The 25,810-nt window shown below is 39.7% G+C and overlaps 1 protein-coding gene across 4 annotated transcripts; it reads right to left on the bottom strand.

Annotated features, from left to right (window-relative positions):
• Nucleotides 1–2,067: 2,067 nt before the first annotated feature.
• Nucleotides 2,068–20,710, bottom strand: LOC113154520 (rho GTPase-activating protein 40). Of its 4 annotated transcripts, none has more exons than XM_026348774.1 (15): nt 20,578–20,710; nt 15,779–16,002; nt 14,692–14,912; nt 13,745–13,823; nt 12,611–12,759; nt 11,033–11,198; nt 10,633–10,724; nt 10,186–10,263; nt 9,113–9,272; nt 8,443–8,525; nt 7,295–7,501; nt 6,595–6,738; nt 6,065–6,216; nt 5,707–5,762; nt 2,068–5,257 (listed from the first exon to the last, which is right to left on the bottom strand). In XM_026348774.1, the coding sequence occupies exons 1-15, from the start codon at nt 20,649–20,651 to the stop codon at nt 5,151–5,153; spliced, it is 1,992 nt and encodes a 663-aa protein (XP_026204559.1). In that variant the 5' UTR covers nt 20,652–20,710; the 3' UTR covers nt 2,068–5,150. The 4 variants fall into 4 exon arrangements, with proteins under 4 accessions (XP_026204559.1, XP_026204558.1, XP_026204556.1 ...); XM_026348773.1 differs by lacking the exon at nt 20,578–20,710 and adding an exon at nt 18,357–18,696 and having other exon boundaries at nt 11,033–11,195; XM_026348771.1 differs by lacking the exon at nt 20,578–20,710 and adding an exon at nt 18,357–18,695.
• Nucleotides 20,711–25,810: the final 5,100 nt, after the last annotated feature.

The raw sequence follows: 25,810 nt of genomic DNA, 5'->3' as shown, positions 1-25,810 counted from the left end.
AGTACGGGAGAACGTGCTGATGTGCCTCAAAGTGGAGCTGGACACAATATGTTTTCTGATTCAATGGAAAACATTGTCAGTGCTCGTGTGTTGAAGGTTTAAAGTTTTCCGATGGCGGCCTTTCAGAGTCAAACTCTGCACATCAATCATTCTGAAGCTCCAACATTCAACCAAAGTAGCGATGTGCACGTTATTGTTTCCAGTGAATGAGGTCTTGTCACTTCTGTTTAGTTCTGACGCATTAACAAGTTAAAACCTACACAATAGGACCAAGAGTATAATTATAGTGAACAAATACAAAATAAATATATTTGACTTAAAATCACATTGAAGTGTTTTCTTGTCTTGACTTGTTGTGTTGAGTTTCTTTAAATCTTCCTTGAAATGACTGAAAATACGGACATTTGAACACATTTGTGTTTGATATATCATATACGTTGTGTTCATAAACATTGTTCTTGCACATAATTAACTTCCAAAAAGGAGCAGGAGTGTTTTTACTTCTGTTTAGTCAGTGCTGAATCCAGAAACTTCTTTACGTCTGTGTTTGATTTTGTTTTGCTCTATTAAATTTACAATGACGGCCACAGGAAGAAATAGTTGAACTTTAACATATCATCACATATGTTTTATTATTAACGCTCCTCAGCAAATGAAAGCCTTCATTAGCAGAAACATTACAGTTGTAGCTGTGGCCTTGGTTCAGGTTCACCCAGTTTAAATCGGCAATCAAGCTGTCGAGCCTTCACTCAACCACTCAATTTATTTCCATCAGTGATCACTTCAGTACAGTCCAGGACTTTCTTTCCCATCTGTGTCCTGCCTCTTTTGAACACATAATTACCAGTAGAATTGATTTGAATGTGAAACTTCTGTGCAAATGTGTCTCATCAGTGGTGGAGCCTCTCGATAGCTGGAGCCAGCAGAAAAACCATGGATGCCACCATGTGAGCACAGAAAAAGGGCTTCATCTCCCTCCATCATCCCTCATCAATCCGGCCGACTCCAGTCAGCCCGGCACAGAAAAACAAAAGGAAGAGAAGAGCACTTCCTCCATCAAATGTGAAGGAAGTGGTGAGCTCTGAGTGCACGTCATGATTAGTTGTGAATGGGAAGCAGCTTTCTGATTGGCGGAGGGAGCCGGGGGTCAGGCGTTCTGCCAGCAGCTCATACAAGGCTGCTGATTGCTATTCATCCACCGATTACAGTAATTTAGATCTGCAGCAGGCCAAAGGGGCCTGTGTCTGGCAGGGTGACTGCTGCTGCTGTGTCTGGGGGGGTGCAGCTTGGTTTGCTTAGCTTTTTGTTGTTGTTGTTAGAAATGAGAGAATGAGGCTGAAAAAAAGAAGCAAAGAAACACATTACAGCTGCTCTGATTCATATACTGAGATCTGAAAGAAGGTTTTGCATTGGTATGATAAAGGTGAACACGCTGACAAAAACATAAATATCTGCTTTTATACACTGAAGATTTTGGGATTAACTGTTTTCAGTATTTTCTTTCAATCAAAAGCGATCCATATTTGTTTTTTAATCCATCCTGCCAGAAATCTATGATTGAAGAGATTTAAACACACAGTCATGATTAAGTCACCACACGATCTGTGTCCAAAAATATAAAATCAAAGCTCTAAACTCTGATTTAGTGGAAAAAAAAAAAAGCAACGACTGTCATATGAAGCATCGGTTTTGTGCCTTTTATCTTCCCAGTGCCTGTTCGGACACGCTGAAGCCTTGAATAATCAATGTTGACGAGGTGGTTAGTCGCGAATGGTTTTTCGAGGAGAGAAAATGATGATTAATCAAGGAACTGAGCAGCAGTGGCCTCTCCACCCACACAGATTACAAAGCTAATCTCTTTATTGATTACTGAGCTTTTCTCTGTTTTCACGTGTGTGTGTGTGTGTGTGTGTGTGTGTGTGTGTGTGTGTGTGTATGTTTGTATCTTTCTGTGCACGGCAGCAGCAGCAGATGCATCCGAGTTGATGAATGATGCTTTTCTTGATATGATCTTTCTGCCACACCCATTAACCCATATTGAAAAAATAAATCATGTTGAGCACAACATTAGATTCACATTTATTGACAAAAAAGAACATATTTCAAAAGTTGTTTCTTTCTACAACAAGGTATTTTCACAGAAGTATTAAAAACAAAGACTTGTTTAAAGGGCATAAATATACATTCTGACGTCTGCAGACTGATCCACAATAACATCTGGACACTGAAGACAATAGGAGGTCCACAGCCACACTTTGATCACTCTAACTGTTCGCCACTTAGTTTAGGGTAATTGTATAAGTAACACTGTTTTTCAGACATATTTACTGCAAATGAAGCTTCATGTTTCTGTCTCACACTCAAACATGTTCACATATATATATATACAAATACAAACAAATACAGAAAAGCGGTGTAGTGTGTGAACATGTTTCCCCTGTTTTGCTGGCTCCATGTCATACTCTTCAGCGTGTCCATGTCCATGAGTGTGTTTCGACAATATGAGTCCATGTGCTCAGCTCCTCCGGGTGTTTGGACTCACACCGCTTGCCCTCTGGGAGGCTGCCTCAGAGGTGACCTAGTTCTCCTGATTGTCAGCAGAAGGCAGTTTCATCAGCTCGCTTTGTGCCGGGGCACTGAGCTGTGCCTGGGACCCTGGGACAGACCAATTGGACTTGTGTAATGAAGCTCATCACACACATGCACGCACACACACACACACATATACACACACACACATGCACAATCCTGCTGTTGTCGTCAGGTCCAGGGGAACAGAATTTATAACACCCATTTATTACCTTGTCCTTTATCAAGGCAATGTGATTCCTGTGTGTGTTTGTGATGCAGGCACCACGCTGCCATTATGGTCCATTATGGGGAGGTGACAGAGATGGAACAGGGGGTGATGATAGATGTTGGTGTCAGGATGGCTGTCATTACTCCATCTATTGAGTGGAGTGTGCGAGACACTTCCCACAAAATGGCCGCGTAGCACCAACATTGCTCCAACTGCGAGGAGTAAATGAGTCGCATCTGACGATCAGCACAAAATGTGAAACATTCATTTGCTGCTTGCGTGTGTTTGGAGAAATTTAGAGGCTTCGAGTAGCAACACGGTCACAACAAACAGTTGTATGTCACCGACTTCAGTGTCTCTTTACAACAGAGTGCATAAATGAAAACATTAGAGGGATTTTAACCATTTGTTTAGGTGAAACTGATTCAAAGAGATCCGTAAAAAGAGGACCACGAAGAAATATGTACAAGAACACTGCTAATTCCCACACTGTGTATGGGCAACTTAACACAACATACTGTTACACTGAGTGCAGCACTCCACATTATCCTAAAGTCTGCTAGGCTACAGAATACTTATAAAACACAGAAGCAACAGTGGTTTTACATTCATATAAATAATAATAATCCCAGTTTACCCAAAAAGTCACTTCAGCACTTTTGGCTCCTTTCGTGTGTTAAAAAATGAGAACTGAAGACCAGCTTCATCATGTGTCCTTAACATCTCCCTTTAGAGGTACAATAACTGTCCTTGAGGTTGTGACGCTAAATCCCTTCATGTCAAAGTAAAGTCTCTTTGAGTGCCGTTCTGTAAAGGTCAGGGGTCCTTGGAAGTCCATGGATTTTTAAAATGCCCAGGAGATCTCAGGATTTCACAGATCAGGGATATCAGTTCATCAGGGGTCTCTCCCTCTTTAAATGGCACAGACGGAGAAAGGAGCTGATACAGGTGGGAAATAGGAAATAGGAAATAGGAAGAAGTTATGAGCAGGAGAGAAGTAAGTAAGAAAGTTCAGTCAGTTGATCCATTGATTGATCAGTCAGTAACTGTATGTTTACAAAGAGCTCAAGTCCCACTCCATGTCCAGGTTAGCCTCTCTTCCACGAGATTTCCCTTTCTTATGTGTTCTATACAAATAACAGTTCATAAAAACATAATACCAGGGGTTTCCTTTCATGTTCAAAGACTCATGTCTGTATCTGCAACAGTTGCTGTTCACATGTGCAAGTCATCAATTCACAGCTTCCTCTAGTACGTTTGATGTCAGGTAAAAGAGAAAAGTGGTTTCAGTAATCAGGGTTGGGAATAAGAGGAGCTAGAAATGCTTAAGTAGATTTCTCCTGGGGAACTCTGAATTTTATGCCAGGTAAACAGTTAATTTGGATTTCTGATCTGGTTTTTAAAAGTGCACATGAGCAGGACAAAATATAGTGATTTTTAGAATAAGACATTTTGAAGTCTGATCACGACCTGCTTCATGTATATGAACATTTACAGTAACCATCTTATTTTAGTTTCTCAGGTTAATGGCACAGTCAGCGTATTTATCATTTCACACTCAATTTAAATTGTTGATTTATAAGTGCAAGTTTGTGAAATAATACAAATGCTATATGATCTACTGCTCTCGTCAGCTCACTAGTCAAGCAAACTCCAAGAGTTTTAACAACCTGTCCCCCAAGATCTGTTAGCATTCAACAGTGAAATGCTTGAAAATCTAGATAATGACAACTGCTCTCAAGAATTAAGTTTCTGTCTCAAATTGGTTGCTGTTATCTGGTAAATTAGATACCAGTTTAGCAAAGAATATGGACCCCTGTATCATGTTTTACTCAAATGACCCACCACCCCCCAAAACACATGAACAGGCCAAAGAGGCGGGAGGGACTTGGGCTCTCTTTAGGCAGAGGTGCTCCTCTTTCCCATCTGCTCGCTCATGGTTGGAGGTGATGGCTCCAGAGGAAAAGCAGCGAACCACACTGTCCATCCACTCTCTATCCCTCTCTCTCTCATCTTTCCTGTGCAGCAGGTTCTCTGTCGGAAGTAATGAGTAACGTCAGAAGCTTTTTGCTTCCAGCGTTGCAGCGCATGGAGAAGTGATGGAGTTAAGGGAGGAGAAAGCGATAGAGAAAGATAAAGGGAAAGAGGCCAGCGTATGTTCATAGACTCTTTTAGGCTCTTCTCCTGGCAGAATCTCCTTTTTTTTCGGCTTCCTCCATCTGTTTCATCTCTTGTTGCTCAGAGGTCAAACAGGACAGGAAGTAGAAAGGAGGCTTTTTTTTTAGGTCTGCCTTTATCATCTTCAGGCTCAATCAGTCTTTCAATCCTTTAGTCTACTGTATCTACAGTGTCACAGTCCTCTGCTGGCATTGGGTTTCAGCTTGATGACCCAATCTCCTCCAGGGTTACAGTTGTACAAATCCAGAAGGTGTGTTTCGGGATCCAGACAGCGCTCCCCTGCAAAAAACACACAAAAATCTTTAGCTGTTTGAAGTGACTTTTGCCGCTGAGCTTTGTGACTCTACTGACTTATTTTCATTACTCTGCTTATTACCATCAGCTGCTCAGTTAATGGGCGAACAGTTTCAGCTCCAGCAGGTAGCATTTTGGACTTGTTTGTATCAAAACAAAAAAATCTTAGGTAATAACAAAAGAAAATTTCCGCCCTCAAGTTGAACTGACTGAAGTTTTACTGTTCACTGCGTCAGCTCTCCTGTGAGAGCACAGACGTGTGCAATAAGCATTTGTCTGCTCTGATAACTGCAGATGTACCGCTCATGTCTCTCTGGCACGTGCACAGTTCATTATGTAAGACCTTGCTACCCTCATCAGCTCAATGAGCAGAAAGACGTGAGAATGTCAGCACTGCTCTGATCAGAGAAAGCGTTTTAGCCACTTCAACTTACCGATATTTCCTCCAACTTCGTAGAGGGCACACTCTGAATAAGCCATGGAGCCATTTCTGTCGAGAGACATAACACCTATGTATCATGTTTGAGATATAACACACTTAATGTTTCATTATTAATAGAAATATTTTTCCGCTAACAAAAGTGACACTCTTGGTAGAAAATATAAGTGCTTTGCATATTAGTAAAAAAAAATAAAGTTACAGGCTGCCATAAAATGCCTGGGTTGTAGATTTATTATATTTCTGATAATCTGCACTAAAGTGTGCAAACACAAAATGATGAATTAAATTCTAGACTAAACACAACAAGTGGAGGGCTGAGGATAAATAGTTATTTCAACTCTGTGTGGTACCTCCGGAGCTTGCCCTTTCCATTATCAGGGCTGCGGAGGAACTGACGTTGAAACTGGGTGAGCAGCTCGAAGGCTTTTGAGTTGACACTGAGCTGGAACTCCATGGTGCTGCTAGACAGATCCCTGACCTGGATCTTCACTGTACGGCACGGCTGCAGGAAACAAGACAGTTAAAGAACATTAATCATTGTAGTAACGTTCAGGGCGCAGATGTGAAACATGACTTACGATACATCATAAATTTGAAAAACAGCATGCAACTTAAACTTGTAATGTAAACAACCTGTGATGGCATTATCATCTATATATAAATATGTGGAAAGACAAATCAGAACCATTATCATTTACCATTTATCATGTTTTTTAGTTATTTCATTTAAGTCATTTAAGTTTTACTGCATTGTAAATGCTTTTGATTAATACATCAACTTGAGACAAAATTACTACAGGAACAGGAGTTAAACTGAAATTATTAATTAATTATTAATTTCCTGATTTGTCTGGAGTGCATGATTTGTAAAGCAGCTCACCTCTGAGGCGTTTTTCCCAGGCTTTTCCCGGCTGTCTGTGTGGATCTTCCTCAGCAGATTCTTGATGCGCCGATCGTAGAATTGGTACCGCCGGTTACTGTTCTCATTCAGCTTACGCACCTGACTCATTAGGAAATTAGGGATCTGGAAAGAAAATTAAGCCACATTAGACATGATTATATTTTAACTCTAAAACTTATGTATTTAATAGTAATAATTTAAATTAAATGTTATCATTTCACAAAAAAATATTTTTTTTTTGTGGAAATTTAATTAGAACAAATATTTTGGCCTATACTTAGATATGGTGCTTGGAAATTACACTTAAAGACAGTGAGTGTGGTGAGTAATTATTTGTTCTGTTATAAACTTAGAACTATTAGCAAGAAAAATAAGCAGTTCCCTGTCAGTAGAGTCCTGTGAGTTTTGAGTAGTACTTCTAGCACAATGGTGACTGAAGCATGGTCATAGCTATGTTATGTCACATTGGTAGGAGAGAGTAGACTAATAGTACATCACTACTGAACTAACTTTATCTAAAAGTGTATTTACATTATGCTTCAAAATGTACTTTCAGGAACTAAAAAGTGAGCACAATTATATCACCATTATATATTATATCACACTTACTGCAAACAAAGTTTCAGTGTATGGTTTTCATTAGGGTATTGAATTTGGCTGTTTATCCTGTATCACCCACCGTCCAAAGCAGGTCCTTGTATCGGATGAGGAGCCTCATAACGTCAGCTGCCTTCTCCGCTTGTCCTTTCTCTGTGCCCTCAGTCAGTCTGCTTGGAACAGCCTTATGGAGGAAGAGGTTGGGAGCCATGATGGTCGCTACGGCCCACAAGTTCATCCTGTTCTTCTTCTCGTAGGAAACCACCTTACTGAGGAACTCAAGGAGGGCCTGAAGGGCATACATACATACATATACATTAAGATTTGCTATTTTTAAAGTGATCTTAATCAAAATGTTCAGAGGAGAGATTGAGCATACAAAGTTCTATAGAGTTAAAAAACACCTTCAACTGGAAAATGTGTGAATGTCTTTCAAGAGAGACCACTTCTATAGAAACACCAAAAGGGGTAAAGTGAATTATCACAGAGCCTGAATCATCCCTAACACCTCTACTGATAAAGCACAGTAAGTTTCAGCTGCCGCCACTGGAGTCAGAGTAATTAGTTCAGGTGGGTTTTATACATCTGGGTGCTATAAGCAGAGCCGACTGCACACTTCTGTCAGTGAAAGTGAGTCATGGTTAATGCAGGAGATTATCTAACTGAGCAGAGAGTGTAAAATCAGGATTAAGGGCAGAACAATATAGTAAAGTGTAGTGAAACTGTGTTTACAGTGTTGTGATTTATAAAAGTAGAACCTGAGATATATTTCTTACCACCATAAGAGAAACATGTAGGGTGTGGTAAGGATTCCTATCGAGGCCATATTGTTATGGTTGTACGTGCAGTTGTCTGTCAAAGCTAATTTTAACTGTTTTGAGTCATTGATGGAGTTCATTTATAAATTAATCTATTGTTTTTACACTTTCATATTTTGTTTTTCCAAACTCTTTAATCTATATGTGCCCGGCAACCAAATGCACAGATGATAAAGGAAGTATTCAGATTTTTTTTACTAACAGCTGCAGAACCCCAGTTCAACATCAACATCATTTACTAACCTACTATAGGTTAGTAAATACCAAGTATTATTTGAAATGCATAAAAAGTAAAGGTACCTAAGAATATAAAATGGCTCCTCTGAGTGCTTTACGACCATATATTACATTAAGCTGCTATTATTTATGCAAAACCTGGTGAAATGTGTGAGGAAACTGGTTTGGTTTTCACCTTCAGTGTGTTCCTGTTGGGCTCAGGCAGAAGCAAGATGAGCAGGTTCAACATGTGGAGTTTCTGTTTCAGCTCTGTGATGTCTGAAAGAGGAGGGAAATGTAAGACAGGGCGAACAAACACACACACACACACAAACACACACACACACACAACCCCTCTTCATTTCCTCTGTTTGCTAAGAATAATGGGATGTCTAAAGATTTATGGCGTTGTGACAGGCGGCCATTAGATTTGTTAGCTTGTGTGTCTGTGGTCACACATCGTTTATAAATTCACACAGAGTCTTCTCACAAACTACACATCGGTAAATCATCAGTCAGACTATATTAATATCAATCGATCGTTGACACTAATGTCAAAGTGGCTGCTTCTCTACTCTGCTCTGTCAATGTGCAAGTTTCTGTGGCAGTGCAGTGATGATTCTTAAAAGGCTATCAACTCATCCATCTTAGGGTTAATCTTTGCACCAGGGCATCACACAGCACTGTAGCCATTTTAAAAATACATTGTCATATACTATGGTTTGGTTATTGTGTAACTATGACATGTGATTTAACCCTGTCTTGAAACTAAAAACAACAGTTTAGCACTTTCTGTTTAGTAGTAACAAAGTCCTTTAAACGTGATTTACAAGACAAACAAGAATCCCAGAGCAGTGACCACTGACCTCTGACAGCGCTGAACGTGTTTAGGTACTCTGCAGTGAGTAGAGGAGCGGGAAGTTCCCGGATGAACTTCTTCAGTAGCGCAGCAGCGTCGTTTGGACTCACTTCATCCCAGCTGAAGTGTCCTGAGTAGAAGTTGGTTTCCAGGTTCTGCTGCAGCAGCTGCAGACAGAAAAACAGTGAAAAGTCTTTGGAGCAGTTTGACAAATAAACAGTCTGTGTAAGCATACTATTTATGTATAAGATATTTTTTAAAACTGTCTGTTTCACACACAAAACATTTTGATTTTGTTAAGCATAAGATATGTGTTTTGTTTTTGTATAATAAGAGATTAAAAAACTACATTAAGTTCTGCAAATAGGACAAAATGGTTCAATATTCTTAGGGTAGTAGATCATGCATGTGCTTTGTTATATAGTACACTGATATGGTATTTCTGTATTGATTTAGTAAAAGTGGTTTTGAGAAACAAGAATGTATTGTTTTAAAGGCCCATGTGGCGACAGACATTACTAACAATCTTATTCTGTGGTATTGTGGTGTGGCATTGGCTCATGCTGTATACTTGTCCTCGGAAACATATTAACATTTAATACATAAATAAACACTCTAAAGGAATACATCAGAACTAAAATCTCAAATTTAATTAACTATCACTAAATATTTATGATGAATTTGCAATAACTGTGATCAGGAATTTTAACTCTATCAGTGTTGAATGGCGCCCCCCTCTGGTAGAATCGATTTCTTTAACTCACCATTTGTTCTACTGGCAGTGAATTAAATGCAGTAATAATAGGCTATCTGCCAGCAGCAGCAGCTCAAAAATCATCATTGATTTGTCTCAATTCACAATCATCATTGATTTGTCTCAACTTTTCTAAATGTCAGCTGTAGTTAAATACAGAAATCAGACAGGCACTGTTCAAGTATTTCTGGCATTTTACAGCATCAATATCTTAGTCGCTTTTAAGGTCACAATATTTTTCTTTATTTTTGACGTCAAGAAGCAAATTTTGTGAGTTTATAATTTGTTTCTGTGCCAGCTTTGTGCTACAGATCCAGATTTTGTACCTTGATTCTGGACTGAGATCCTGGAACCCGGAGGATCCCCTCTGATTCGACTCCTTTCTTCTCTAAAAATGACAACAACTGCAGAAAGAGAGAGAGGAAGCAGAAAAAGAGACATAGAGTCATGCTGGACAGATAAGAATCTCTTGTTCACCTCTGCTGGACGTTGTCAGTAACTGCTGCTACATGCAGGGTGTGGTCAAAGCATTTGACATCTACACTCGAACTGTGAGACATGCTACATTTAGATGTGGTTTTTAGGATGAACAAAGGCAAAAATATGATGCAAACAGACATATTATGTCGCAGCAGAAGTGAATAGCAGGTTTAAAATGTATAAAACAAGTTTTATATTGATGTAACTTTGTCATAAATTTCTTTTATTAATTGGAAGTTAACAAAAAAGGTCTCTTGAGCTCATATAAGATGTGATGTATTTTGAGTTCTTACTGCTTGCAAGAAAAGAGGGGTCGAGGTGTTGGACTTCATTTTCTGATCGTTCTCTAGCAGAGTGGCCAGTGGCACCCCAAAGAGCGTACTCTCTGTGAAACACCAAAGAGTCATTGAGTTATCAACACTGCTCTGTTTAGCCAAGTCACTGCCGTGTGTAATTATGTTCCATAACTGCATAAGTAATTGCAGCGTGGCTGCTAGCCAAAGATTATTATTAACAACACATGAATGTATTAAGACTTAGTAACTGTGACGCATTGTTCTGCTTTGATTTGACTGGCTCATGGTCAAAGTATGCAAACTCATGCTGCACATAGTTAAAACGTAAATGCCATCTACACGAAACATCTTTCCTTGTGTTTGAGTGTGTGTACGTGCCACTCATTCACGAACGTACCTGGCATTTTTCTTTTGCCGACTTTATGCCTTTTGACCTCAAGCTCCAAGAGGTCACACAGTGCTGTCATGTCGATGAGAGCCAGCTGACGTACTTTCTTCATGTCAGTGTGGGAGAGGTCTTGAATACGAGTAACTCCTAGACGGCACTTGGGGCAGATCACCTGCTGAGGAGGTGAGATGCAGAAAAAAGTGAGGAGAAGGGAATTGGAGTTGAGAAGTGTAAAGAGGAGATGAAGAGGTACAAGAAATTAGAGAAGAAAAAACAAACAAAACATTCAGTGTAGAATCAAAAGGAAGGAAAAAATCCTAAATTCACAGTCTATGTAATGAATGTCATTCCCTTTAAGTGTCCTTAAGTAAATGTGGCAACAGTATTAACACATTTAAATACCCAATAATTCTTCCTGAAGAAACGTTCTTAGCCTGAAATAGAAAAATAAATCTGCTGGACTTTGACACAACAACTCTTTTTGTTTTGAGCTAATTCCGTCTTCCTAACACTGTTATCAAACAAGCAGCGGGGCTGAATACAACTTCCCTGTGTACATGAGTATGCATATTATAAGGTTCATATGAAAATGAAAACCTAGCCAGACCCAAAATGGAAAATGTTTTAGTCCAAAGACTGAAAGAAGAAGAAATTCTGTGAAAATGTTGGAACAATGCTAACCTGGTGCTTAGATTGAGTTTTTCTGATCATTTGCTGCTGCGTTTCTTTTTTATAAGCTTTGCTGCTGGGTGGCACGACGGTGAAGTAGTTAGTACTATTTCCTTATAACAAGACGTTACAAAAGTTCTTTGTTCAAGCCCGCCAGCTGACTGTGGCCTGAAAATTTTGCATGTTATAACTTTACCTGTGTAGGTTTTTTCCTGGTACTCCAGTTTCCTCCCACAGTCCAAAAATAGGAGAGCTACATTAATGGGTAACTACCCAAAGGTGTAGAATGAGTGTTTCTCTCTGTGTAAGACCTATGTGACTATCTAAAAAATAGTGGATAAAACTAATAAATGCATCAGCGTTTATGTCAATGACAATCTACCAAACTGAGCAGCCGTGCTCTAAATATTCAAAAAAAATTTAAAGACTTAAATAACTCTTCCACAACTTCTAATGAACTGATAAATCTGTTTCTCCCTGCATGACACAAATTTCAAATTTCTTTTCTTGGCTTTCAGTGTTGTTCCCAGAATTTTGCTTCCTTTGTGCTTTTGTCTTGCACTTTTAAGTTGTTTAGACTAAAACCAACTGTCTAATGACTAAATATCAATGTAAGTTTACAGAAAAAATATAAACCATCGGTCACTACCAATCATTGGTAGTCCGACTAATCATTGGTAGTGGCCGAAGTGGAAAACATTAATTTTGATGTGTAAAATACCAGATTTTTTCCCCCTTCATTTCTTGGCCTGGCTCAGCTGTCCCCAAAAAATATCACCTTCTCTATGTTTAAGATATACTTTCACACCCACCAGGAAAATTATAGTATGAAAAAGAAATTGTGAAACATTCCAGCATTTCCCTTTAACTAATATATATAAGGTTTTTAAAACAGTAGGACAGTGTAAGGGTGCTTACAGGCAGCGTGCCATCTTCTTTCCTGCGTTGGCTATTGTTCTGTGGCAATTTGGCCTGTTTGAGAAAGATGACAGCCTGTTCGCCGTAAGCCACATCAGTGATGAAGATTTCCTCTTTAGTAGCACCTCGCTGATGTTCTGACTTCACTGCTGAGTGGAAAACACAAGCACAGACAGACATGCAAACACGTATTAGTTTACTTAATGATATCACAAACTCCATCATTCAGACACATACCGAATTCAGGAATAGGAGGAAGTAAACTGACAAAAAAAAATGCATGAACCCACACGCTCCCTTTGTCTCTTATCTCATTTTTCCATTATACAGGAACTGGGATCCAAATCACGGCTGCAGCCACCCTCCGGTAGGGGTGCTAAGACAAGACCTACTTACGCTTACCCTGCCTTTGCCTTGTACCTTATGCCAAATGACTAAAAGTAAATGTAACTGCAAAAGCCTTCAGCAGAGGTATGTGCTGTGGAACGTGTTTAGCAGACAGTGCTCACAATTGTCCATATAAACAGGAACTGGGGCAGTGGTTGCCAAAGGGATCCATAACTGTACTGCACTCCCTTTTGATATTAATCATGAACCTATGAACAAAGAAGATATGCAAAAAGGTTCAAGATATGAACCTTCTGTGTCGTCAATCTTAAATCTTAACAATTAAATTAGCAGGTACATGAGTGTAGAGTAGAGAGTGATCTACAGCATGTTAATTCCTTCTACGTATATATTTATATGTACAAAAACCTTACAATTGTTATTATCCCTAACATTTGGCATGTGAAGTCTTTTGCTGGCAGCATGTAGAGTCGGCGGAATAATTGGAAACAGTTAAAAAGCAGATGCAGACAGGCATGTATCCTCACAGACCTGCTGCTCACCTGACTTCTTAACGTATGATTTTTATAGACCACCATTCATTCATAATTAATCCTACGAATAATTTGTAAGACGACTGTTTTTTTTTATCTAACACAGTTGATAATGGATCAATTGCTTGTTCTGCAGTCATTTCTTTATTAATTTTTGAAATAATATGTATCTCATTTTAATGCCCACAAGTCCACTTTCAGTTCTTTAGTTTCTATTTTCTATTTAGCTTTTATTATATTGTTTATCTCTTACCTGACTGTGGTGTTTTTCCAACTGCTGCCATGCTGTTTTGGGCAAGTTCTTCACTATGCTGAGACTCAGGTAGAAGGGTCTGGTGAAAGAGAACACTTTCATAAATATATAAACAAAACATTTTTTACGAGGAGCAAATGCAGTATAAAATGTCAGTTCCATAATATTTTCTGCACCACTGGGGATGCACATGGTGTTTTATTTTGTTCACAGAGCAGATGAACATGATTACACAGACTGTTTCTGCCGATTAAGGACTGATAAGCGTCAGATGAACAGTGTCTCCATTCCCCTGTATGGGTGCCAGACAGACAGGGAGAACAAAGCATGGCCTTTACATGTGATTTTCCTTTATTGTCACAGGTCAGTCCCTCTGCACAGATCAAGGCAGCGCATTACACTGGAAGAATGGGAAGTCTTTCACTGAATCATATCAGTCACCTGGGAAATGGGTATTTTATATTTTACTGCAAACAACAGTAACATGGGTGTATGAATGCACATGGAATGGGTTGATGTCGTTTCCAGGGAAAAGCTTGCTTTCAGTATTTCCGCAAGACAGTGCCAAACCACATTCTCTAAGTATTACAACAGCATAGCTCCATAGTAAAAGAGTGTGTTAAACTGTCATCCATTAAAAATGTTTTATACGGCGAGCAAGTTTAAGAAAAAAAATGTACTTTCAAAACTGAAGAAGTGGGTGTCCTCAGTTTCCAAACACTTACAAAGTGTATAAGGGGTGATACAACACAGAGGGAACATTCACCTTCCACTCTTCCAATTCAAAATGAGCAGATATCACATTCCTAATTTTTTAACATTTGATATTTTATCTTTGTACTATTTTCAATCAAATACAGTTTTAAAATCCATGCATTGTGTTTTCATTTGTATTTGACTCAGCATTCCCCTGTTTTAAATAGTTAATAAAGTTTCAGAGCCCTAACCTGAGTGATGGGGGAGTTAAAGATGTCGCGAACGTCTCGAGGTGCCGGTTTGTTCTTCTTGCGGAGGGTCAGTGTGTAGGAATCCAGCCGACGCTTCACAGCCTCAGCCTGAGTCCGGGTCAGTGTGGACAGCAGCACTGCATTGTCTACATCCTCGCTGTCCTCGCTGATGAGGTTAGACAAACCAGCATCAGCCAACCACTGCTCCTCCTGTTCACCTTCTGAAAGACATGCAGACAACAGGCATGGAGAAACCCACAGTAGCAACATTAAATCTTTCCTTAGTTCTTGCCACTACTTAAATTGCAACTAGGGAGTTACTAAATTGTGCTGCACTATTAAAACTTAAGAAATGTTTTGGCTAGTTAAGGCATCAATAATATGTAAATTGATTCCTTGAAAAATGTGTCTATAATAAACAGAAGAAGTAAAGGAAACTGCCACCGTACTATCATATGAGTAGTACAACGTACAAACCATAACAATTTTAATGGGGTGAATGAAAAAGCATTTTGAAAAAGCAAGTATGACTTTTATACCTGTAACAGTTTTACTTATATATACATTGATAGAGAAACATGTTTCAGAGTTAAGAGACATAAAACAGTTAGTACAATGTTTAGGAAATATAATAAGGAATCACTAGTCTTTACTCACTCTTAAATGTTGCACAATAATAATGAGGCATGATTACACCCACACTTAGGACACAGAAATTCAGACTTCACAGGGTTTACTCATTAATGAAAACAGTGTCTGTGTTTAGCATAACATCAAAAACACTTTCAAATTATTTGAATTAGCATAATAGAGCATCCCATCAAGTCGTCATTCAAGAATGGCTATTTGGCTTGTGCACTCCCCTCCATGGTGTTTGATAGTGTTGTCATGGTGATGAGTGCTACTTTGGTGCATGATAGAAACCCAATATGCTGTCATGGCAAATCCATCATTTCATGGAGGATCTCTGTAGCAGCTGTGTTGATCGCTAAAGCCCTGTAATACTATCACATAATCTCACACTGCCTTCTTTCTAAGCTCTTTCTATCCATTCTTAACCCATCAGCACAGGATTTGCAGTATTTACCTTCTGAGTGTCTGGAGTCTCTCCTGGTGCTGTCGAGGTCTGCGTAGCCACTCCCCTGTTGGATGGTCTCCACCTCGCTCCAGAACGAGTCCAAACAGAGTTTGTCAGGTTGAGGCTCCTGGTCCTGGAAGGGCGGCGTTCGCGTACTGGATGCGTGTTCAGTCACTGTCTGGTCCTTTGGGCTGGCCCAGGGCTCCACGCTCATCTCGGTGGGGCTGGGATCTCTGGTGCAGACATAGACACACGTAAAGAAATCACATGCATGCATGCAAACAAATGCGCTCAAACACAAAGACACACACAAACAGAGATGGAATGAAGACTGCGGCGATGCAGGACGGATGAATCAGCCGGCAGAGCCCAGAGAGATGGAGAGACAAAAGGAGTGGGATGGAGGGAGGGCTAGAGCGAGGAGAGAGCGGACACAAAGGGGGTTCTCTATTGTTCTTGCAAAATGCGGCCTGCAGGCAAAGTACGCCGTAGATCCACTAGGTGTCACTGTAACAATGTGAATGCGGTTTTCCTGAGGGTTACACCCCCTCTATTAACTGAAACATGAATATAACAGACCAGCAATGGAAGAAAGCAAACAACAATTTAAGAAATAACAAATCATATAATCTGCTCTTAATTTCCTTAGCACAAGCAAAAATAAATCAACAAAACAATGTGTAGGACTCAACAACGGATCATCTGTTCTCTCACAACAATGGGACACACTCAGTTGGGACCTATGCCCTCAAGTACTAAATGTGACCTGGTGATCACAGACAGAGGAAGTGGTCAGAGTGACTCACTCTATCAGTGTGTCGTTCAGTCACATTCCTAAAGTCAGCAAAACTCAAGAGACATACCAAAGTCCACTTCTGAGCAATGTTAGATGGCTTATTGAGCTAACATGAGTGAAGATGCCTGATGTGTCAGAGTTGAAAAATACTCAGTAAGATCAAGATGTTTCTCACATAGCAAATGCCCACATCACAAGTCCGCGGAAGCCGGTGCTGGCCAGATTTGCTCCAGATCGATGCTTTGGCGTGTTAAACCAGTTTCATGGTGTGTTAGAGGGGGATCTGGGGGTGGGGGATGTCTGCAATATCAGGAGTTGTGAGTTTCAGTGCATACTTTATTAAGTAAAAACTAAAACGTGTCTTTTTTTCAGGAACAACATCAGCAGAAAATTAAGATAACAGAAAACAGGAAACAATGACTATGACAAAAAAGATCCAGTGGTTTTCAGTGGAGTGAAAAAATTCTGAACCAATAGGCAATCGTGCTACTAGCCCATAAAACTACACTGAATTTATATTTGACATTGACAAAGTCTGTCAGAAATAGGCCAAGGTATTGCGTTATTGCTTTACTGCGTACTCTGAACCAGTATGGCTACATTCCAAGCACAGCACACATGTTCTGATGTGACTGAGCCATTCAGTCCAACCATCCGTTTCACTGAAAACATCTGAAGCATTTCTATAGTTTCAGAGCTTTTTCCAACAAGTTGTCCCGTTAAACATATCGCAATCATTACACTACTGAGCCGCAGCAATGACACTGACATCACTGACGGATTAGGTGTTGGCAAGACAAGACAGATCTGTTATTTTTCAGATTAATCAATAAAGTCTGAGCTCTATAAACTGTCCAAACAGAACTACAGAACAGATAGAAGCAGCAAATCCTAAAAACCACAAGGTAATAAAGGCCTAATTAAAGTCTAGTTAACTATTGTTGTTACCTAATTGTTCAGCTCTAGAGGAAGGTACTAGAAAACAGATTTTCATCGCAAACATCATATAATCATCATTCTGTAACAGGGCAATCAAAATGTGCAAAAAGCCAAGTCACATACTTTCCATTTAGAGGTATGAAGTGTGTGACCTTACAGAGAGACGAACTATCCCAGTTAGCTCCCTGCTGATTTTAAAGATAATAAAGAAGCTAGCATAGCAGCATCAGTAATCTGAGTTTAGATATAGGAAAGATATAACATTACACAGGTGCATTCCTAAAATAAATAAGAATATAACATATTTACTATATATATAACATATATTGTATGTTCTTACATACTAAGATGATGCCCTCCATACACAGCTGTCTAAAGCCACAACATGTGTTCACAATCTTCCACTCTTGCCGATAAAACACATAAAGAGCGATGGATCAGCGGATGCAGGCAGGTGACTCACAGCAATAGACTCCAGCTTAAGACCCACGTTCAGTATAGTGAATACAGCTATTCAAATTAGATTAAAATGATATGAAAATATCTGGCATTTGTTTGCTGTTAACCTTTACAAGCTCATAAGAGAAGCGTGTCTTTCCCAGAGATAAAGACTGGTGAATCGGCTGTCACATAAACAGTTTTAACATTAAAAAACGTGTGCACAGCACATACCCCAACTGTATGGTTGTGACTGACACATTTATATTCTTCACTGTCAAGTTTTTTTTAACTTACTTTACATACAACACGCTGTACAAATTCCCCACACTGCACAGACAACACCTTCAAAAATTAATTAGCAAATTTCGTTCTGTTAATGCAGCTTGAATGCCACCTTTTCATTACACATACCTGTCTTTTTTCTTGTAGGATAACTTTGTTTCCTTGAACTTCAGGTGACTATGAACAGGTAGGAACCTGAAACGGCTCAACCTGGTGCGGGTTAAATCCGTGGACCTCGGTCTGCTCACCATTACGTCTCCCCTGCCTCCCATATCCACAGTGCTTAAGGAATCCAGGAATTACAGCCCAGTACAAAACCTAGCTTTATCCAGTGCTGGTGGTTAGACACCATGTGAGTGCAATGTAAATCTGTTTGCTGCTCCAGTTCCTGCTGTAAATCTTCACTGGGCCTTCGGGCTGTGTGACATGGTTGTAAGCAGAATGGAGCTGGAATGCAGGAGGGAGTGACAATTCCCTGAACATCAACACATCATTCACACCTGTCCCCTCCTTCAACCCTGTGAGGTGACACGCCCTAGCTGCATGCCTGATAGCCATCACCCTACTATCTGGTTCAAACAGGAATCTGTTCACTGCTGACTTTAGAACTTCACTTGAAAACCCAAACGTTCCATTCAGCAGATCTTGAAGACGTCCCACCTCAAATCCGAACTGGATACAAATACAACAGTTACATTCATGTTCCAGCATGGTACAATCTAATGAATGATAACTATCACAACTCTAGCCACATGAATGAAAGCCAACCTTAATGTCCACTTGCGTGTTTACCTCAGGCCTTTTAGTGAAAGGCTAATTAATCAAGGATTCTTTGTTGAAATGATAAGGCATGTTATCACTGCTTTGCTGTTACTGTATGAGTCCAGAATTAAGTTAATCAAATGAACCAAAGAATTGAGATGTTTTCCCTTGTTTCAAATCTGTCACTGCAAACAGGAAATCTGAAATCATGGTGTGGTAAATCCTAAATACACTGACAGGTTTGAATCACAGTAAGACAAATACTATACTTGGAATGTGACAGTGGGGTGGTGTGTTAAAACAAACCATGCCTTATAAGTAAAAAGCAGCTACCTGTTGCTCAATTCACACATGCATAACAAACCTCTTAGTGCCACTTGAGCATGATTAAAATGTTGATAAAAATAAATGTCAGACGGCTGTGTGTGGACGAAGAGTAAGAGAGAAAGTTTCTCAAGTTACTCCAGTGCAGCAGGTCTGACAACATTGCCTGAGAGCAGCACATTAACCCCCAACCCCTCGTCAAATAATGCCTCAGGATTTTTTCACTGTCTCATCACAATGATCACAGCATATATATTAGCTGAGGATGTAAACACAGAAAAAAATACCAGCTGTTTGACTGATGCTATAACAACATTACCTTGCCATACTCAAGGTAATGTTCTCGATTAAACCATTTTGGGTATGTAATTAAATTCAACGAAACACTTAAGAAAGACCGTAACCAGTTACCTCAAACAGTTTGTTAAACAACTCTGCCTGATTTCTGAATATGTATGTGAACATGCCAACATACTCACTAGGGAAGTGAAGAGAGCATAGAATCTATTTTTTTCAGGCAAGAATCAAATAACAATCAAAGTAACATTGTCTTATTTTTAAACCTGATAATAATCTTGAACATGCCACTAATGTACAAGGCTCAGCCGCAAAACAAAGCACTTGCTCCATGCTACTTCTGTAAATAGACAATTAAATGAAGGATAAGCGAAAATGTCAAGGTGGCGGGATTGTTCCTTGTTGAATGGGCCTCTCAGTGACAATCAACAGGAAAACATCCACTGTAAGAGAAGAATTGGCAAAATGTCAAATGTTGTCTTGTGTTTATACTCAGGACTGTGGGAAATAACACACAGTAACCCCAGCCAAAAGCTCAGGTCATGAAATTTGAAAAGGTGGCTTGTGTTGAAAGCAACACAGTGTTTAATCCTGAATTCCACTGCAAGCCTCTTATGTTGCGGAGAATGCAACAGTTAGATCATACAGTCCTGAAAAAATGTTCATGACCAGTGCTCAAGGTTTGTCACAGCATGTAGGATGTGGCATGTGATTTGGAAAATCCCAAATACACTGACACAAAACACGTAATCCAAAAACACCAAAACACAATCAGATCACAAAACTGTAGAAGTGACCAACAAACAAAACCAGTTTCCAATCAAAGACTTCAATCAACTCAGTCAGATCTGGAATCACAGAAGACCACTGTCCTAATAACCAGTGACCAAAATCAAGTTTAGACCAATAGTAGTAGAGGAGTTTAATCCATCCATGAGTCCACAGCGGCAGCTGAGCCTAATCCTACCTGGCCTTGGCTCGCCCAATGCCTCTGCCCGACAGGAGCAGCAAGGCCGCCGAGCCACTTCTTCCCCACGGCATCCTACAGCAACTGCTGCAAGCTGTAGGAAACAGCAGCTGCCTGCCCCTGGCAAGCTGTTTCCTTGTAACCTCTTCAGTGCAAAAACACATTAGAACAAGGACAGTCTCATTGCACTGGCAGGCACGTCACTACATCGCATCCTGGGGCAGGAAAGGAGGTTTGCATGGCGGGGAGGGGGAAGGAGAGGAGCTGGGTTTTTGAATAGCAGACCAGGGCTGAGAAACAGAGTGAGGGAAGAGACTGTCTGAATGGCAGACTGGATGGATGTAGCTGGAGCTGAGAGCTGAATGGATGAGACAGAGGACACAACAGCTGCATGCCTCACTGGCCTGCTGGCTGGATACCTTGACTAACTGTTTGGATAAAGTTACACTGGGTCTGCATCATTTCCACCACTGGGACAAAAAGGTGGAAAACATCCTTTGTACTATGGTCATCATGCTCACCTACTTATTCACTGGTTTACTCATAGTCAATTATGGTATTGTTCTATTTATTTGACCCCTGAGCTTTAGTATTTATGGTTTTTAACATATAGCTGCTATTTGCAACAGGACTGGACATGAACAAATAACAGCAGGACTGACTGGGAGTTCTAAAAAATGGAGGAACACAGTTGATGATTCATATCTTACACTTTAAATCTATTTTGAAAGCCAACACACAACAAATTTCACTTGTCTTGCATTTAGATAAATGCCAGAAGATCCTTTTTATTCAGTGATATTAACACTAAATGATTAATGTTTCTTACAAAGTCACTAATAAAATTCCTTTGACATTTAGGTAAATCTTGACAGATACAGTGAATGTGTGAGGACGGATACTTTTAATTTGCCATGACAGACATAGAGAAGATCATCTTTGCTTATCGTCCTCTTAATGGATTTCAGAGTCTCTGACTGTCCTTTACTATTTTATTCAGCTGTATTTCTACTGTTCGGATTTGAGTTGGTTATCAACCTCAAAGTAAAATTTTTATGAAATTTACAACATTTAAAAAAAAGAGAACTTTGAGTGTTCGGTTCCGAGCATTGAACAATAATGTAAGAAGCTTCAAACATATTTATGAAATCTTTTAGAACCATAAGGGAACTGGGTGAATGTGCTACTCTTGCACACTACAGTGATGAAAAACACTGTTGTGTTCTTCCTCCAGTGAATTACCTTATTACAGTTTACACTGAAAAAAACAAACATGACAACTTAACCTTATTTTTAAGTGACAATCAGTCTAACCATTGTGTGGGCAAAGTCTTTTTCCATGTCCATGTCAACGAAAAACTGGGTAATAGAGCAAATCTATGTTGAACTAGCAAACTAAATGCAGAATTAATTAACATTTTTATTCGGTGTGACTGGAATCAAATTAGCTCTGTGCTGTAGATTGTTGTATGTCGTGAGATCAGTGTAGTTTATGCTCAGTGATGCTGGTGTCACAGCTTTCTGGCAGAGTGCCCAGTCATGTCTCTAACCAGATCAACACAGATTAAGGACTAATCCTTACTTTTCTCTTATTGTTTTAGCCTAGAGTAACATCCAGAGCTTCATATGTTCCACCATACTGTGTCTCTAAGTCACTCTCATCCTTATGTCTCACCACGTTAGGTCCAGAAAGTATCGCCCTACTTTCTCTCCTGTGACCTCAGGTCAAACCACACTCTCACTGTAAACCCAAGCCCTTCTTGCCAGATCCTCACCTAAAATGTTTCTTTCCTTTCACCTGAATTGTGTCTGACTAAGGTTTCTGCTAAGTTAAGCTTGTTTATGCCTTCTCTGAGAGTCCTCCTTAGCTCACAGTTTTGCCTAGAGGAAAAAACAGAGTAGAGAACGTGATGACTTGTCTGTGTGTGACCCAGCACACAGCATGTGACAGCCAGCTCAGCCTCGTGCCCTGCTCATCCACCTTTTGGCAAGCAGTACACAGAGCCTTGGTGGCACGCTGCGTAAAGGAATGGGAGGACAGGAAAGTGAAGCAGAGCAGAATACAGGAGACGGGAAAAAGTCATAAAAAGAGCAATATGTCAGAGGATGATAAAGGAGCAAAAGGTTGGCTAATGGAGAAGAGAGGGGAAATGAGAGTTATATGGGAAAATGGACAAAAAAATCCATTGCCATGTTTCAATTCATTGTTATTGTTGACAAATGTTTAAGAAAGAGGAGCAAAACAAAAAATCTCATGTCCATACAAACTGGTGAAAATTGTGACACAGCATGTCGATCACACCAGTAACTCACACACAGGCAAAAACTTAGTTGCATGCTGGTAAAGATGCAGCAAACGTGTTCAGACACATAAGCACACAGAAAAAATGCATGGTAATGCACATGTCATCAAATGCTCAAGTTCATTTGATGGAAGTTTGTTTTCCATGAAACACTAGTTCACACAAACTAGAGCTTTGGAGTGAACAGTTTAATCATAAGTGCAAAAGATGTTTGTGGGATGAAAAATGGGTCAGGCACATTTAATTTTCATTGTATACATACACATAGGCAGAACTATGCTGCAGTGATTGAATTCCTGCACCGCGTTTGGCACATTAATGCATCTGGGCGATGTAGCTGAACGTGTTCTGAAAGCACAGATAGCAAGTGACTTGAAAAAAGACTTCATCATCTGGTCATATAAACTTAAGAATGCATTTCTCATAGAACATCCCTGAGCAGAGCACTAAAAGAAAATTAATGGCAAAAAAATGACATCAGTGACAACAGTGGTTTTACAGATACTCTCCTGTGCATCACTGATATTTTGTTTCTGTCAATAAGAATTAAATTACAAATCTATTTAAGTAATTATTATTGAAGACTGTGGAAATGTCATTTAATGGAGAAAAGAATCAATAAACCTGCTGAATGCTTAGCATACCGCAATTGTCAATCGTCATCTCCACATGCTGTAGGAACAACGTATTTGTGTAAGAGAATATGGTTGGTATGAAAGGTATGCAGCAACAAACTATTGTAATCGGACAACCTTTGGTCCGATTGCAACAGTTTGCGTAGACACTGTAACACATGAACTCCTCTCTTAGTTCATACTATGCAGCACACATGCAGCGGACTACGAAAAATATGTTACTGACAGGGATAAGCTATATAAAGGGACGTCTGACTTAAACTTGAAATCCTAATGCTAACAACCATGATAAATGACTGAAACATGATGCAGCTTGTAACACTATCTCTCCTAATGATCTGGTTAAAATAACCTTCTTGACTATTTGTCTTCCACTGAGCCATTTCACAAACACTGCCTGTCCTTTTGTGGACACATGGCAGCAACTGCATCAGTCAGTGGGGCATCACTGTTTTAATATTATTTTATTATACTTTCCACCTAATATTTTATAGCTACATGTTGTATTCATGCAAAACAAACTATGTGACCTCATGCAAAGTCACTCACAGCATCTGCACACCTGAGCTGTTTAGGGTTTAAACTACTAGCAGTGAAAGCTGCAATACCTTCTCCTCTCTCGCCATATGGAGCAAAAGTAGATTAGTCCTACTTTGATCTGGCTCTTTGGGAACTGCATTATGTCCTTAAAACAATCTGTCAAGTGTTGCCATCAGTGTACACTACTCATAGCCAGCGTTAAAATTCACAATTGTGCACCGTTTCCTAAAAGTCTGCTCAATTCTGCAACCAATCATCTGTAGCAAAATGAAAACATTCATTTTTAAAATAATGAACTAATAATAAAGTGACTGCACTAAACAGTTATTCGGTACTAAATATTGATATAAAAGCCGTAAATTAATTACGATTTATTAAAAATAAATAAAAATAAATACAATGAGCTGCAGGTGCATGTGCGGGCGGAAGAAACGCCCATAGCAACAAGCCCTGATACCATAGCAACCACAAACGCTGCTCCACCGGAGAGCGGAAACACAAAGATGAACAAATTACACACGAAACACCTTCAGTCAGTTTAATTTAGACGCTTAAATGCGGCTGTGTCTAACACACTCAACCCTTATTTTACATCAGACATTAACACGCTATACAAAGAAAGCAGCAACTGACTGGATACAAAGACGTCCAGGTAGCTACTCACCTGGGAAAACACCGTCGACACCTCCGGCTTGCGAAGGCTCGACCGAGCGTGAAAAGAGCACTTTTCCATGAAGACGGGTTTTGCTGTGAACGGTAAAAAACAAACAGATGGTCCAGGAGATGCTGCCGCTGTCGCTCAGAAGATGCGAGGCTGCTCTGCTCCGTTAACCACGTTAGCCTGCTCACCTTGCGCCTAACGTCATCACGCAACAGCAGCGCCATATGACGCGTTCAGGTTCCGCCGCATGTTTATGTTTTGGGTTTTCATTTGTCACGGCCGGTGAACGCATCACTCCAGAGATGCTCTACTTCACAGCTAAATTAGTTAATGCTAGTGCGATTTTACACGTATTACGTATTAAGTGGCTTCATAAAGCCTATTTTATAAGTAATATTTGCTCAACCTTTACTTACTTGGAAAGCAACCTATCCAAAACCCTTGCATTAGTCTCTGGGATATGCACAATTGGAATCAATATTAGATCATATTGGCCTGATTGATAATATACAGTGATGGTTGTGTGAGAATTCCCAATTTAAAGCACCAGTTAACAATATTTTTTTTCATTCTTTTCCTGTGGGGTAACCCCATGCAGATAGATTCATTACCAGTTTCTATTTAGCTGTGTTTTTAGTGGATTGTATGATGAGCGTTCTCCAAGCAAAGCCCTAGCTGATTAAAACTTCAGACTTCCTGAACACATTCACAGCTGGATGAAAATGCAACATTATTGGTTATTTTTAGCCGGGGTAACAGATCGGCTTTTGGACATTGTTTAGCAGGAATCACTAAAATATCTCCACACTTACTGGATGGATGGAGGTGGAACTTAGTACATATATTCATGGTTTCACAGAATGACCCTAAACCACCAACAGGTCACATTAATGTTAATAACCAAGAGTTGGCATGCTAACACTGAACTGAGCTGTGCTTGCATTTATCTTTAAGAACCTATCTAAGTAGCCTCAAACTGCAGCTAGCGTGGCTATAGATTCTTAGTTATGGTTGGTGTGTGGGTGGTATGTTCATAGTGGTTACAAATTTAGCTTTGGGTTGGTTTTGTCAATGAGATTAATAAAGTTCAAGCA

The sequence above is a fragment of the Anabas testudineus genome, chromosome 5 (genome assembly GCF_900324465.2).
Source record: "Anabas testudineus chromosome 5, fAnaTes1.2, whole genome shotgun sequence".
NCBI lineage: Eukaryota > Metazoa > Chordata > Actinopteri > Anabantiformes > Anabantidae > Anabas > Anabas testudineus.
This window is presented reverse-complemented; position numbering and strand designations above follow the sequence as displayed.